Source organism: Dendroctonus ponderosae, unplaced genomic scaffold, assembly GCF_020466585.1.
Source record: "Dendroctonus ponderosae isolate FM_Combo_2020 unplaced genomic scaffold, Dpon_F_20191213v2 Dpon_F_20191213_2, whole genome shotgun sequence".
Classification (NCBI taxonomy): domain Eukaryota; kingdom Metazoa; phylum Arthropoda; class Insecta; order Coleoptera; family Curculionidae; genus Dendroctonus; species Dendroctonus ponderosae.
This window is the reverse complement of record NW_026018165.1, coordinates 17,383,794-17,397,779: the sequence shown is the minus strand read 5'-3', so window position 1 is coordinate 17,397,779 and position 13,986 is coordinate 17,383,794. Positions and strand designations below refer to the sequence as shown.

Genomic DNA, 13,986 nt, shown 5'->3' with positions numbered 1-13,986 from the left:
TCGTATGACGTGGACGAATTGACAGATCTCCAACCAATAGAAACACTTTCGTACCATCGTATCATCGTACAAACGGATGCATGGGACACGGGCTTTAGTCCCACACTTTTTTGCATTCATTGATTAATTTATTGGTCATTTTCAAAAGCTCCACAACTATGAATCCAAGGAGTTCAGACTGGACAGAATATGACACACTTTTGGTTGGATACAATTTTGTTTAGATCGGCTCTGGTTGCGGTAAACAATCATCTAAAGTGCAACAGTATCCGAGCGATTTGTATTCATTTATGCAGCCGGAGCGTTTACCTTGTGGAAATAGGCTTCCAAATACGTATAGGCGACGAATCTGGTAAAAAGTCCCATATAATGGGACGATAGACAGAGGCATTTTCCCATTGTAGTGGTGCAACCGCGATGTCCAATTTGAACAGGGACGTGCGATGGAACAGATGGCGCTTATTTGTATTGTTAGTTGAAAGTGGCACATTCATAATCATTGGAAGGCAATTGGATTGAGAATATGATCAATCAAATGCGACAATCCAATCAGCTGGGCTAAAGTCAATCGGGCCCAAATCTGGAAGGTCCAAAGGCCATTGGTGTTTTTCACCCATCAACACCTTTAATCGTCTATAGTCGGTGAAGATGTGTTGTGATGATTGATGTGACTAAATCTATTTTTTTTATTGGTTCGTATTCTAACTGGTCATTTTGCGCACTCCATGCAGGTAATTGATGATGAAAAACGTTCGACAATTAGCCAGAAACGACCTTCATCTTGACCGTGCGGATATGACGCAAGTTTAGCAACGAAAATTGAGCTTAACTGACCGTTATTTTGCCCAGTCACTATTTTCTATTGTAGACTGGTTGGCTCGTCGGTTTTTCCTTGTTCGCCATTGAACAACATGCGTTTACCTCGTTTCATTGTTGTTGATCACATTTTAACAGAAAATATTCCATTCAATGCAGCCTCGTGACCTCTAGGCACTGAACATATGGCAGTAATTGATGAATTTGAAGAGATTTTTTAAAGAGAAGATTGTGTTGGACAAATTAAATATTCTCACTCATTAAATAGTTAGCAAAAGGACCAAGTCCAAGATAAGCATCAAGCCAGAGGCGCGTTTTGCCATGGAGTGGAGTGTAAAATATGATCGTCCATACTGGCGAGCTAATCAGATTATTATTATACGCATCGTGTAAGATTCCCCAGGCGGCAGCAACAACAACAACAACGATGATTTAAGGTGTTGCTGATTTTATTCGTCTCAGTTTATCCATTACATGTACATCGTGCATGTTCATCCCCTCATGGGTGCGCTGTGTTTATGGCATAGAACAAGGCTTATATAGAAACGACTTTTACTCTTGTAGAAAGTGTGTCGCTAAAGTGGCGCGCCCTGGTGGCTGAGAATTAAAGAATTCGAACAAACCTGCATTATGAACCCACTACACTTGCTTATTTATAATTGTGCCACGAGGGGCAGCTGATAATAGGGATAAATGACACAACTACACAAAAATACATATAAATATATATATATTACTTGTTGTTTATTGTTTATATAAATACTTTTTACAGATTAAAAAATCTTTGCAGCATTTTTAGGAACAACTTTAAAACATACGCCTTTTGTGATAGGAAGCCGTGCATTTTCTAACAGCCTTCAAGACACCAATAAACAGCTACCATCTTCGCAGATTATTGACGATTTATGAAAACAGTTAAGGAAAAAGATAATCTGAAAATATGAAAATATCATTATTCATTTTGAACAGAGGTTTCTGTTTAAATATTAATCTGCAATTCTATATAATACAGAGGTGTTAAGTACCGGTTTGAGCGGTGAGCAACCCGATGCTATGAACTAGCTCTAATGAGAAAAATATCCTCTTTTCCATTTATTTGTTTCTTGATGAAAATGCCACCTGAATAATAAGCTAAGTGATTTCGACTTACCCAACAAAACATTCACAAATTGCGTATTGGAGAACATGGGGAAACACATCACAATCCAGTATGTGCAGGAAGCACGAGGCACGAAATCATACAACTTATCACAGATTATATCGTCAGAAATGAATAAAATCGGCTTTTTCTTTGGATAAAAGCAAATAATCAACATCGACAGACGTCTTGTCCATGTCAAACCCATAAACAACAATGGGGAAGATTTATTTGACATTTGACTTGCGTTATCGCATTCATCCACAGAACATTTTCCTACAGTGGGTTATTTCATGATTTAATCTGTAGCTCTTTATCGTCTGTAGCGCCTCTGGCGACTATGAAATCGTGAAGTCGTTCGCGGTTAGGTTTTTAAGTGAGAGTGCCCAGGCCATGGTTTATGGAAAACGATAGCACAAAAACGGCCTTTTTCGAATGGCTTCCAGATGTGGTCCCATTGATTCTCAAGGGTAGTTTTACGTCCCCTAATCAGGCAGGTTCTAGGAAGACACCCATGAAAATCGGGCGTCTGATGGACGATTTGCAAGAAAAAAATTGCGGCTGTTTGACCCGCATACATTCCCATAAACGTTGCTAATTCAGACATTAACAAGCACGTTAAGTTGGTTGACGTTTAATTCCCAAGGAAGTCCAGAGCCGCTTCCTATCAGTCGCACTGGTACTGGTGGTACTCGAAAATACATACGCGGCGCCCAAGCGATTTTTTGCTTTTTAAATTTCACAGTCCGTTAGTAAAAAGCGATTTAATTGAGCCCTGACTAGACTCGAACTCCACCGTCTGTATAACAGTCGAACTTAGGAAGTGATCGAACACAATCCATGCTAATCAAGCGCGTAAAAGACGTTAGATGGGAGTGCTTCTATTTTAGCATAATTCGGATGCAATCCAGATTAGTCTAGACAAACAGACATTTTGAAAAGAAGAGCCACATTTTTCGAATAGTCGCACGTAATCGAAAAGCAATTATGTGAAAGGACTAAATATATAATAGAGTTGCTGGCACGCTGTCAATGGGTTTGTTGCCTTGTGATATCAGGACGCATTCAGTATTTTTAGAAAACTATTTTTTCGAATGATCTTAAAAAGGAATCCCATCCGATCGAGCATGGATAATTGCGGTCTGTGCGACGAATCCACATAGTTTTTCAGGGCTGTTTTGGGTTGGAAAATGTGGTTTAAAAAAACACTTTTAATGGTGCTAATTAAACATCTGATTAATGAAAAAACTGTAAACCGGCCTGGTTCACTTTAGGTCAGATTATTTGGAAAATTGGCGTCGATTTTGTACCGTTTAAGACCCTGGTGGGGAATTCAAATTGGGTTTGTCGGTAGTAAGAATTGGCCATTTTCACTGGGCACTGGGTAGGAGTTGGATGTTTTCCTTTGTCAACTCATAAGCTTCTGAATATTTGAATATTTTGTGTCTGTTTTTTGCTTTACTTTCCCAAGCATAAAATGCGTAACCCTGTAGTTAAATACGCGAAACAGTGCTCCAAAATTTGGGCAAAACGTGCTGTTCCATTGTCATTTTTTGGCCATTCCCTATAGTAAAAATGGACAAGTTCCACCTAATTTTCAGACCATTTTTCCCGAAGGTTTTCATTTGTCAATAGGAGAACTTGGAAAATTCCACTCAGTCCAAAGAAAAAGTGCAAAAATCTACAATTTAATCACTCTAATTTGTCAACTTCTTCCGTTCAATGATTTAAGTGCAGTGAATTGCCGTCGTCAAACTGATACTGTTAGATTATAGTGCTGAATGAGTGAAAAAGCCACCTGCAAGACTGGACTCCGATCTGCCCGGAGTCTGACTGCAAGTTGCATTTTCACACGGTTTTTCGCAACGTCCGACTTGGACGAAAATACCATTTCCCTTTTCTCAATGAATATCTCATCCGCATTTGCTGATTAAAGCGACTTTGTAATCAGCTCCTGCGATAGTTTCTCACGTATTCAGACGTAAACTGAGCATGCAGGAAGCGGTCGGCTACTCGATGCACTCCATTTATTATAATAAGTCAACTCAGCAGCAAACAGATCATCACTTACTAATATGCGCTGTTTGATTTTTCTTTTCTTCGGCTTCGGCCACGTCGATAATAACAGTCATGCAATTAATTAACGTACCTAACGGGATTATTAGTAACTTATTATCCCATTATTAATTTTCGTTTGCCGCATGCTGGCCAAATATGATTGATTAATTGATTTTGTCTATTTTGATTGACGCCTTCATTTCTTTGCCCAAAATCCATCGGTTCGCCTCATATTGGACAGTGTTACGAATCGAACTTCAACTTTCCGGTAGGTTTCCAAATGAAGTGCCTGAAGCGCTCAGCACTTACAAAATCCCGGAATTGTTTAGATGTACTTCCTGTCTAAAGAGTGCGCTTCATTATTGCGAAACAAATCGACGAATTTTTGTTCAACTCCACTTTAAGTTGGACGGTTTTTTTTATTTCCCAAGTTTAAAACTTTTTTAAAAATCGCCAGATTTGTGGATTTTTGTGAAATTTGGTGCGTTTTTCGATAAAACCTTTTTCTTTATGGTGCGAAAATTTCAGTGGGTTGATGTGAGTGGTTTGGGAGTTACAAGTTTTTCTTTAACCCCACTTTAAGTTAAACGGTTTTTTAAATTTATCGTCGTTTAATTTTTTTTTCAAAATCAGCGGATGTGGGGATTTTAGTGAACTTTGGTCTCCATTTCGATAAAACCTTTTTCTGTATGGTGTGAAAATTTCAGGTTGCTGATGTAAATGGTTTAGGAGTTACGAATTTTTGTCTAACTACAGTTCAATTTGTACGGTTTTTTTAAATTTCTCATCAAGTTTAAAATTGTTTGAAAAATCAGCAGATGTGGGGATTTTAGCGAAATTTGGTCCGCATTTTGATAAAACCTTTTTCTTCATGATGCGAAAATTTCAAGTTGTTGATGTAAGTGGTTTGAGAGTTACGAATTTTTGTTCAATTCCACTTTAGTTGGACGATTTTTTTTATTTCTCAAGTTTAAAATGTTTTTTAAAAATCAACAGATTTGGCGAGTTTTGTGAAATTTGGTGCGCTTTTCGATAAAACATTTTTCTTCATGATGCGAAAATTTCAAGTTGTTGATGTAAGTGGTTTGAGAGTTACGAATTTTTGTTCAATTCCACTTTAGTTGGACGGTTTTTTTTATTTCTCAAGTTTAAAATGTTTTTTAAAAATCAACAGATTTGGCGAGTTTTGTGAAACTTGGTGCGCTTTTCGATAAAACCTTTTTCTTCATGATGCGAAAATTTCACGTTGTTGATATCAGTGGTTTCAGAGCTACGAATTTTTGTTCAACTCCACTTTAAGTTGGACGGTTTTTTTTATTTCTCAAGTTTAAAACTTTTTTAAAAATCACCAGATTTGGGGATTTTTGTGAAATTTGGTGCGTTTTTCGATAAAACCTTTTTCTTTATGGTGCGAAAATTTCAGTGGGTTGATGTAAGTGGTTTGGGAGTTACAATTTTTTTTTTAATTCCACTTTAACTTAAACTGTTTTTAAAATTTATCGTCGTTTACATTTTTTTGAAAAATCAGCCGAAATGGGGATTTTAGTGAAATTTGGTCCGCATTTCGATAAAACCTTTTTCTTCACGATGCGAACATTTCAGGTTGTTGATATAAGTGGTTTGGGAGTTACGAATGTTTGTCTAACTACAGTTCAAGTTGTACGAATTTTTTTAATTTCTCAAGTTTAAAATTTTTCGAAAAATCAGCAGATGTGGGGATTTTAGAGAAATTTGGTCCACATTTCGATAAGACCTTTTTCTTCATGATGCCAAAATTACAAGTTGTTGATGTAAGTAGTTTGGGAGTTACGAATTTTTGTTCAACTCCACTTTAAGTTGGACGGTTTTTTTTTATTTCTCAAGTTTAAAATTTTTTTAAAAATCGACATATTTGGGAATTTTTGTGAAATTTGGTGCGCTTTTCGATAAAACCTTTTACTTTATGGTGCGAAAATTTCAGTGGGTTGATGTGAGTGGTTTGGGCGTTACAATTTTTTTTTAATTCCCCTTTAAGTTTAACGGTTTTTAAAATTTATCGTCCTTTAAATTTTTTTGAAAAATCAGCCGAAGAGCTCAGCACTTGCAAAATCCTGGAATTGTTTGGATGTACTTCCTGTCTAAAGAATGCGCTTCATTATTGCGAAACAAATCGACCAGTCATCACAGATTTACGTAATTATTAATGGGCAGATAATCCCATCAAATGGCTCTTGTATTATTCCATTAATTCACCGATTATTTAACGAAATCCGGGAACAATTGCAAATTAAAACTCAATTAACGTCCCTCTATTAGTGGGCCTCCTTGAACGTGGCGTTCCAACAATTGCCATCCACAATTGCATTTTTTGCTGCATATGGTTAATGGGTTTGATTACTTCCTTTGGGTCCTCGAATCAGTCGAGACGCTAATTAATGGTTTAATTGGTAAATGTTAAATATTCAGTACGACCAAACCAAACATGAAATATGATGGTGGCCGTTTCGGGGTATAAAAGAACGCAACAAAAGGCCCCATCTGGCCATCCTACATCACACCTCACAAAAGGTCGTATGCTGAGCGAGTTTGGCCCATATGGAGGGTCGGTCGAAGTACCATCGGCCACTTGTAGCACCAACACGTCCCGGTCGGAACCCACTGCGAAAAGCCATAAGTTAGACGATCGTAAGACAGGTCGTTTTTGTCGGATTTGATTCTCTCGCTTTTTTATAATCGGATTTCGAGGAGAGTTTTTTCATATTCAGTCGCGGGTCTAATTTATTCTCGGTTATTGTACGGATTGGCTGCATTTTAGGAGCTCGATTTATCATCATTAGGTGCCATTAGTTGCGGTCTAAGCTTGGATGCTTCAAAGGCTTCAAGTTGATGCACAAAGGTGCACTAAACAAGGCGGAAAAAGGAAGAAAATGCGATTCAAGTTGGAAAAAGCCAAATCAGACTGACCAAATGGGTCACTGTTTTTTAACTTTATGTCTCCAACATGATTGAGGTACCAGAAGCTGGTCAAATGCCGATTTTTATCAATGGATCCTGTTTGCGTATGCCCATCAACTCGGAACACCAATATTTGGAATGTCAAGTTCAAATAGCAACAATTAATAGCGAAAACATATTGTTTATTTATGTTCAAATCCAGGCGGCGAGGAGATCGAGTATTGCCTTGGTTTGTTCCGCAGCTCTTTGATCCAAACCGAAACATTCCATTATCTCCAGTTTAAAACCCAATGAGGCATTTGTTGTGTTTGCCAAGCCCAAAAGCAAGAAAAACACACCAACTATGAACTTTTATAAGATCGCATCTCTGATCCGGCTCAAACAGTTGTATTTGCGGTGCCAAGATAAGAACCTACTTACAAAATCCTGCCAAATCCCCCGTAGCTTTTGGCACATGATGCCACTGTTATGACACAAACACAGTCACAACCAACGAACGGAATAATTCCTTATTACTTTGTTCAATATCTTATTTAGTTGAGTGAATGATCTCATGCGAGTCTGTGTTAAATGTGCGGAGTGTTTTATTAAAATCATTGCGTGCCGGCCACCAATTAAGAAGCATTTTGCATGTAAATTAGCATATTGAACAGCATTGCGACAAGCAAACGGTTCCATATGGACGGCTGATTTGGTGCCCAGTGACTTTGTGCGAGGAAAATGGTTCTCATTGTGTCTGAAGGTGAGCCATGCAAAGTTTCCTGCTGGTCAATCAAGTGTAGTGATTTTAAACAATTAGTTGTTGCTTTGCATTTTTTTAAAGTTCAGGCACATGTACCGATGATAACCAAAAGAATGTCTTGCTTAATCAATGTAGCGTTCGGCCCTCGTATCCGAGGCGTGCGCAACAAAGATCAGCCGGTTGCCATGGAAATGGGCATATTGGTCTCGTTCCTCCTACGGTTGCGTAATCAGCCGATCGCCTCCGACTTCGGCCGAATGAGTTCAGGCTGATACGGGGTGCTACTCATATTATGTGGACAATCAGCCAAATGGCTTGGGTTAAATGAAAATATGAGGCACTTCCTGAATTATTCAAAAGCTTTGAAATGGTACATGTTTCTCTCCAAAGGGCTTTGCTACCTGTCCTTTACAAATCTATGCTTCTTATTTCGGGGATTTGAATAGGCCATTGTGTGCGAGTGCCAGGTGTAGATCAGGCTGGGAAATGCATTCATTCGAGCAAAATCTACAAAGAGTTCGGCCAGTTGAATATGCTCGCTATTAGCACAGACTTGGAGGTTTCAGCACAAATGCCTAGATTTTTCGAACCACCCACTTTTTTGATTATTGTGTGAAATCCACACTGCATGTTCAGTGGCACAAATGCGATACCTTCATTCAAAAAGCACAAACGGCGAAAATTTATATTTGCTTAAAAATAAAAAAGTGTGCTGATTCCGCGTTCAACTTAACATTTGCCACGAAACGCACACTTTTCATCACTGTGTTGTGTATTGTTTAATCTTATTGGCGCCAAGAGGAATTTTATATGAAAACTTTGAGTGATTAAGAGATTATACATGCGGCAATGTGACAATATGGAGTTTTATCTTCGCATGTTACGAAAATTAAGACGCTGATGGTGTGTTTGGGAATGTGCGATTGCACTAATTAAACGAAACGTTCGATATTGGGCAATTAAAATCAACTATTTCATGTTGTTGGCATTTGATCGACGAACTGGTCTAGGAAGTTATCGTGTGGAGTTTTCAATTATTTCGTATGTAATCTGTTGAGTAACAGTGGGGGGATTGCGAGTTTTTATACAAGACTTAAATGCGTAAACAATATAGTACTGGTTGCTTTGGAATGCTCAAGTGTAGAGCATCAGTTTTTTGAACAATGTTTGTGCAAATGACGCTCGCCTTCTACGCAAAAACGAAATGTGCCTGAAAAATATTAGTGAAACTGATATGAAGATGAAGGCAATTTGTCGATTGTTTGTCCTTTATTGGCACTAATCTACACTAAAAGTTGGTCGTTTTTTTTAAATTTTTATTTTTATTTTTGAAGTCAGGTTTAGTTGGAATTTTAGTGAAATTTGGCAAGCTTTTCGATAAAACGTTTTTCTTTATGGTGCCAAAATTTCAAGTTTTTGATGTAAGTGATTTGGGAGATACGAATTTTTGTTTAACCGCACTTCAAGTTGTACGGGTTTCTTTCTACTTCTTGTCGAGTTTAAACATTTACGAAAAATTAGCAGAAATGGGGATTTGAGTGACATTTGCTCCGCTCGTCGACAGAATATTTTTCTTTATGGTGCGAAAATTTCAGTTTGTTGATGTAAGTGGTTTGGGAGTTACGAATTTTTGTCGAACTACAGTTCAAGTTGTACGGTTTTTCTAAATTTTTCTTCAAGTTTAAATGTTTTTGAAAAATCAGCAGATTTGGGGATTTTAGTGAAATTTGGTCCGCATTTCGATAAAACCTTTTTCTTCATGATGCGAAAATTTCAAGTTGTTGATGTAAGTGGTTTGAGAGTTACGAATTTTTGTTCACTTCCACTTTAGTTGGACGGTTTTTTTTATTTCTCAAGTTTAAAATGTTTTTTTAAAATCAACAGATTTGGCGAGTTTTGTGAAATTTGGTGCGCTTTTCGATAAAACGTTTTTCTTTATGCTGCCAAAATTTCAGGTTGTTGATGTAAGTGGTTTGGGAGATACGAATTTTTGTTTAACCGCACTTTAAGTTAAACGGTTTTCTAAATTTATCGTCGTTTAATTTTTTTTCAAAAATCAGCGGATGTGGGGATTTTAGTCAACTTTGGTCTCCATTTCGATAAAACCTTTTTCTTAATGGTGCGAAAATTTTAGGTTGCTGATGTAAATGGTTTGGGAGTTACGAATTTTTGTCTAACTACAGTTCAAGTTGTACGGTTTTTTAAAATTTCTCATCAAGTTTAAAATTGTTTGAAAAATCAGCAGATGTGGGGATTTTAGTGAAATTTGGTCCGCATTTCGATAAAGCCTTTATCTTCACGATGCGAAAATTTCAAGTTGTTGATGTAAGTGATTTGAGAGTTACGAATTTTTGTTCAATTCCACTTTAGTTGGACGGTTTTTTTTATTTCTCAAGTTTAAAATGTTTTTAAAAAATCAACAGATTTGGCGAGTTTTGTGAAATTTGGTGCGCTTTTCGATAAAACCTTTTTCTTCATGATGCGAAAATTTCAGGTTGTTGATATCAGTGGTTTGAGAGCTACGAATTTTTGTTCAACTCCACTTTAAGTTGGACGGTTTTTTTTTTATTTCTCAAGTTTAAATTTTTTTTTTAAATCAACAGATTTGGGGATTTTTGCGAAATTTGGTGCGCTTTTCGATAAAACGTTTTTCTTTATGGTGCCAAAATTTCAGGTTGTTGATGTAAGCGGTTTGGGAGATACGAATTTTTGTTTAACCGCACTTTAAGTTAAGCGAGTTTTTAAATTTATCGTCGTTTAAATTTTTTTCAAAAATCAGCGGATGTGGGGATTTTAGTGAACTTTGGTCTCCATTTCGATAAAACCTTTTTCTTTATGGTGCGAAAATTTCAGGTTGCTGATGTAAATGATTTGGGAGTTACGAATTTTTGTCTAACTACAGTTCAAGTTGTACGGTTTTTTTTAATTTCTCATCAAGTTTAAAATTGTTTGAAAATTCAGCAGATGTGGGGATTTTAGTGAAATTTGGCCCGCATTTCGATAAAACCTTTTTCTTCACGATGCGAAAATTTCAGGTTGTTGATATCAGTGGTTTGAGAGCTACGAAGTTTTGTTCAACTCCACTTTAAGTTGGACGGTTTTTTTTTATTTCTCAAGTTTAAATTTTTTTTTAAAATTAACAGATTCGGGGATTTTTGTGAAATTTGGTGCGCTTTTCGATAAAACGTTTTTCTTTATGGTGCCAAAATTTCAGGTTGTTGATGTAAGTGGTTTGGGAGATACGAATTTTTGTTTAACCGCACTTTAAGTTAAACGGTTTTCTAAATTTATCGTCGTTTAATTTTTTTTCAAAAATCAGCGGATGTGGGGATTTTAGTCAACTTTGGTCTCCATTTCGATAAAACCTTTTTCTTAATGGTGCGAAAATTTTAGGTTGCTGATGTAAATGGTTTGGGAGTTACGAATTTTTGTCTAACTACAGTTCAAGTTGTACGGTTTTTTAAAATTTCTCATCAAGTTTAAAATTGTTTGAAAAATCAGCAGATGTGGGGATTTTAGTGAAATTTGGTCCGCATTTCGATAAAGCCTTTATCTTCACGATGCGAAAATTTCAAGTTGTTGATGTAAGTGATTTGAGAGTTACGAATTTTTGTTCAACTCCACTTTAAGTTGGACGGTTTTTTTTATTTCAACTTTAAAATTATTTGAAAAATCAGCAGATGTGGGGATTTTAGTGAAATTTGGTCCTCATTTCGATAAAACCTTTTTCTTCATGATACGAAAGTTTCAGGTTGTTGATATAAGTGGTTTAAGAGCTACGAATTTTTGTTCAACTCCACTTTAAGTTGGACGGTTTTTTTTTATTTCTCAAGTTTACATTTTTTTAAAAATCAACAGATTTGGGGATTTTTGTGAAATTTGGTGCGCTTTTCGATAAAACCTTTTTCTTTATGGTCCGAAAATTTCAGTGGGTTGATGTGAGTGGTTTGGGAGTCACAATTTTTTTTTATTCCACTTTAAGTTAAACGGTTTTTAAAATTTATCGTCGTTTAAATTTTTTTGATAAAATCAGCTATGTGGGTATTTTAGTGAAATTTGGTGCGCATTTCGATAAAACCTTTTTCTTCACGATGCGAACATTTCAGGTTGATGACATAAGTGGTTTGGGAGTTACGAATTTTTGTTTAACCGCCCTTCAAGTTTTACAAGCTTGTTTTTATTTCTGGAGTTTAAAAATTTCTGAAAAATCAGCTGGGAAAAGTCGGAATTTTAGTAAAATTGGGCCCGCTCTTCTAATAAAAAAACATTGCATTAGCCTTAAGGAGATTGTTAATTTTGTTTGACGATCAAAAATTGAAATTGATTCACCCTGTAGCACAACAAGCAGGGAGCTTGTATGGCGTCCAGTCAAAAAGTTGCAGTAGAAAAACGTGATAATCGGTCCGTTTGTTGTACATATTCGAATGTGGTCGATTCCTCGGTCTTTTGAACGGTTGCTCGGCCGGTACCAAAAAACCGCTCAACTTATCTCAAGTTGTGGTTCGGACCTCTTGTTTGACACGACGGCATTTAATTTGAGAACACGACGACGGTGCGATAGCGCGAACAGCAAAAAGACCACAAAACCCATTCGGGTTTTAGGCAATTTTCGATTTCTCGAGGAATTTTCGTTGCCCATCGAAACAATTGCATGCTAATTTAGCGCTTGGCTTGTTTCTTTTGCCAATAGAAATGAAATGAAGTGGAAGAAGCTGTTTTTTTTTGCTTCAACAGCCACTTTTCCATTGGTTGAGTGCAGAACTCGTTTTTCTTCTTGCCATCAAACGTATGTTCTGAAGGAACATTTCTATTACGCCTGCGATCAGGCTCAATGGAGTGTGAAAATTTCGCATCGAAACSGCTTCTGAATTCGAAGTTATAMATTTTTCAAGGCGAAGGCACATTTGCGCAAAAACGCTCMTTTTCAGGACAAATTTTAGCAAGTCCGRAAACATCAGAAATGTTGGCAATTTCAGTGAGATTTTCTGAACTTTCAGWTTACGATGCGTGCTATGAATAGTAGAAATTTCAAGTTATAACTTGCTATGGATTCGAATTGATGAATTTCTCAAGCGAAAGCGCTTGTTTGCCAAAACGCTCATTTCCAAGTCAACATTTAGCAACTCAAAAAAATCAGAAATTCTGGCGATTTGAGTGGAATATTCGACACTTTCAGGTTCAAGTGTTAATTCTGGAGTATACAAATTTTAAGTTGTTCCGGGCTTACTACGAATTCGAAGTTATGTTTTTTAAGAGAAAGCGCTTTTGTGAGAAAACGTTCATTTTCAGCAAAAAGACCACAAAACCCATTGGGTTTTTAGGCGATTTTCGATTTTTCGAGGAATTTTCGTTGCCCATCGAAACAATTGGATGCTAATTTAGCGCTTGGCTTGTTTCTTTTGCCAATAGAAATGAAATGAAGTGGAAGAAGCCGTTTTTTTTGGCTTCAACAGCCAGTTTTCCATTGGTTGAGTGCAGAACTCGTTTTTCTTCTTGCCATCAAACGTATGTTCTGAAGGAACATTTCTATTACGCCTGCGATCAGGCTCAATTAATTGGCTACCTGTTGGGGGTCGAGTTTGATCCCGCCCAACGGATGGAACTTCTTCCGACTGCAATCAAAGCATTCCCAAATCTTCCGAAGGCGACAATGAGGTGTCGTCCCCACCCGATTTCGAGGAGTGTCTGTCTCAAACTGTGTGTGTATTTTTTACGTCGACTACTATAACAACCTGTAATCTCGCCAGTTCCCCAGTTGTTACGTGGACTTTGGCAGTGTAGGATGGAACGCACGTCGCTGTTCAGCTCGCTGCGTTTACGTAAATTTCCCACAAGTTCTATCGGTCCTTCTAATGACGTGCTCCAAGGTGTTCAGCAACTGTCTACTACACTCTAGTGGACTGAACACTGCGTAATTCAAACGCAAAATCCTAACTGTGATCTTAGTGCTAAGAATTTCCGATTGAAAACGTCGCCAACTTTGGATAATTTTCGAAATGGCCCGAGGACGGAAGTCGAAAAGGAAACAAGGTAAGATTCGTTCGGGTCTATCGAAATCAATATGAGCTGATAAGCCATGTAAATAGTCGAGGCGGACTGAGGAAAGACTTGCCTCTGTTGATAAGATAGATAGATATCGATGTCAAAAGAGATAGACTTTAGAGGCCATTCCTTGAAACTAATGGGTTTTTAGGCCGTCGTTCGGTGGAATTTCTTCTGGACGTTTCGCAAGCACGAGTGGCTTGCATCTTCAGAAGTGGTTTGCTTGAACGCTTACACTGTTCTCATCAGAACCCGC

At 37.3% G+C, this 13,986-nt stretch overlaps 1 protein-coding gene across 3 annotated transcripts in view; it reads left to right on the top strand.

Annotated features, from left to right (window-relative positions):
- LOC109536704 (bone morphogenetic protein receptor type-1B) overlaps window positions 1-13,986 on the top strand; it is a 69,448-nt gene that overhangs the window by 42,451 nt on the left and 13,011 nt on the right. Inside the window, exon 1 of one of the 3 annotated variants that reach the window (XM_019903026.2) lies at window positions 7,463-7,688. The exons of 1 other annotated variant lie outside the window; for it this stretch is intronic. In XM_019903026.2, the coding sequence (XP_019758585.1) occupies window positions 7,667-7,688 (22 nt within the window). In that variant the 5' untranslated portion in view covers window positions 7,463-7,666. Of the gene's footprint in view, window positions 1-7,462; window positions 7,689-13,158; window positions 13,719-13,986 lie in introns of those variants that run through there. One more of the 3 variants, XM_048663492.1, reaches the window with a different exon arrangement.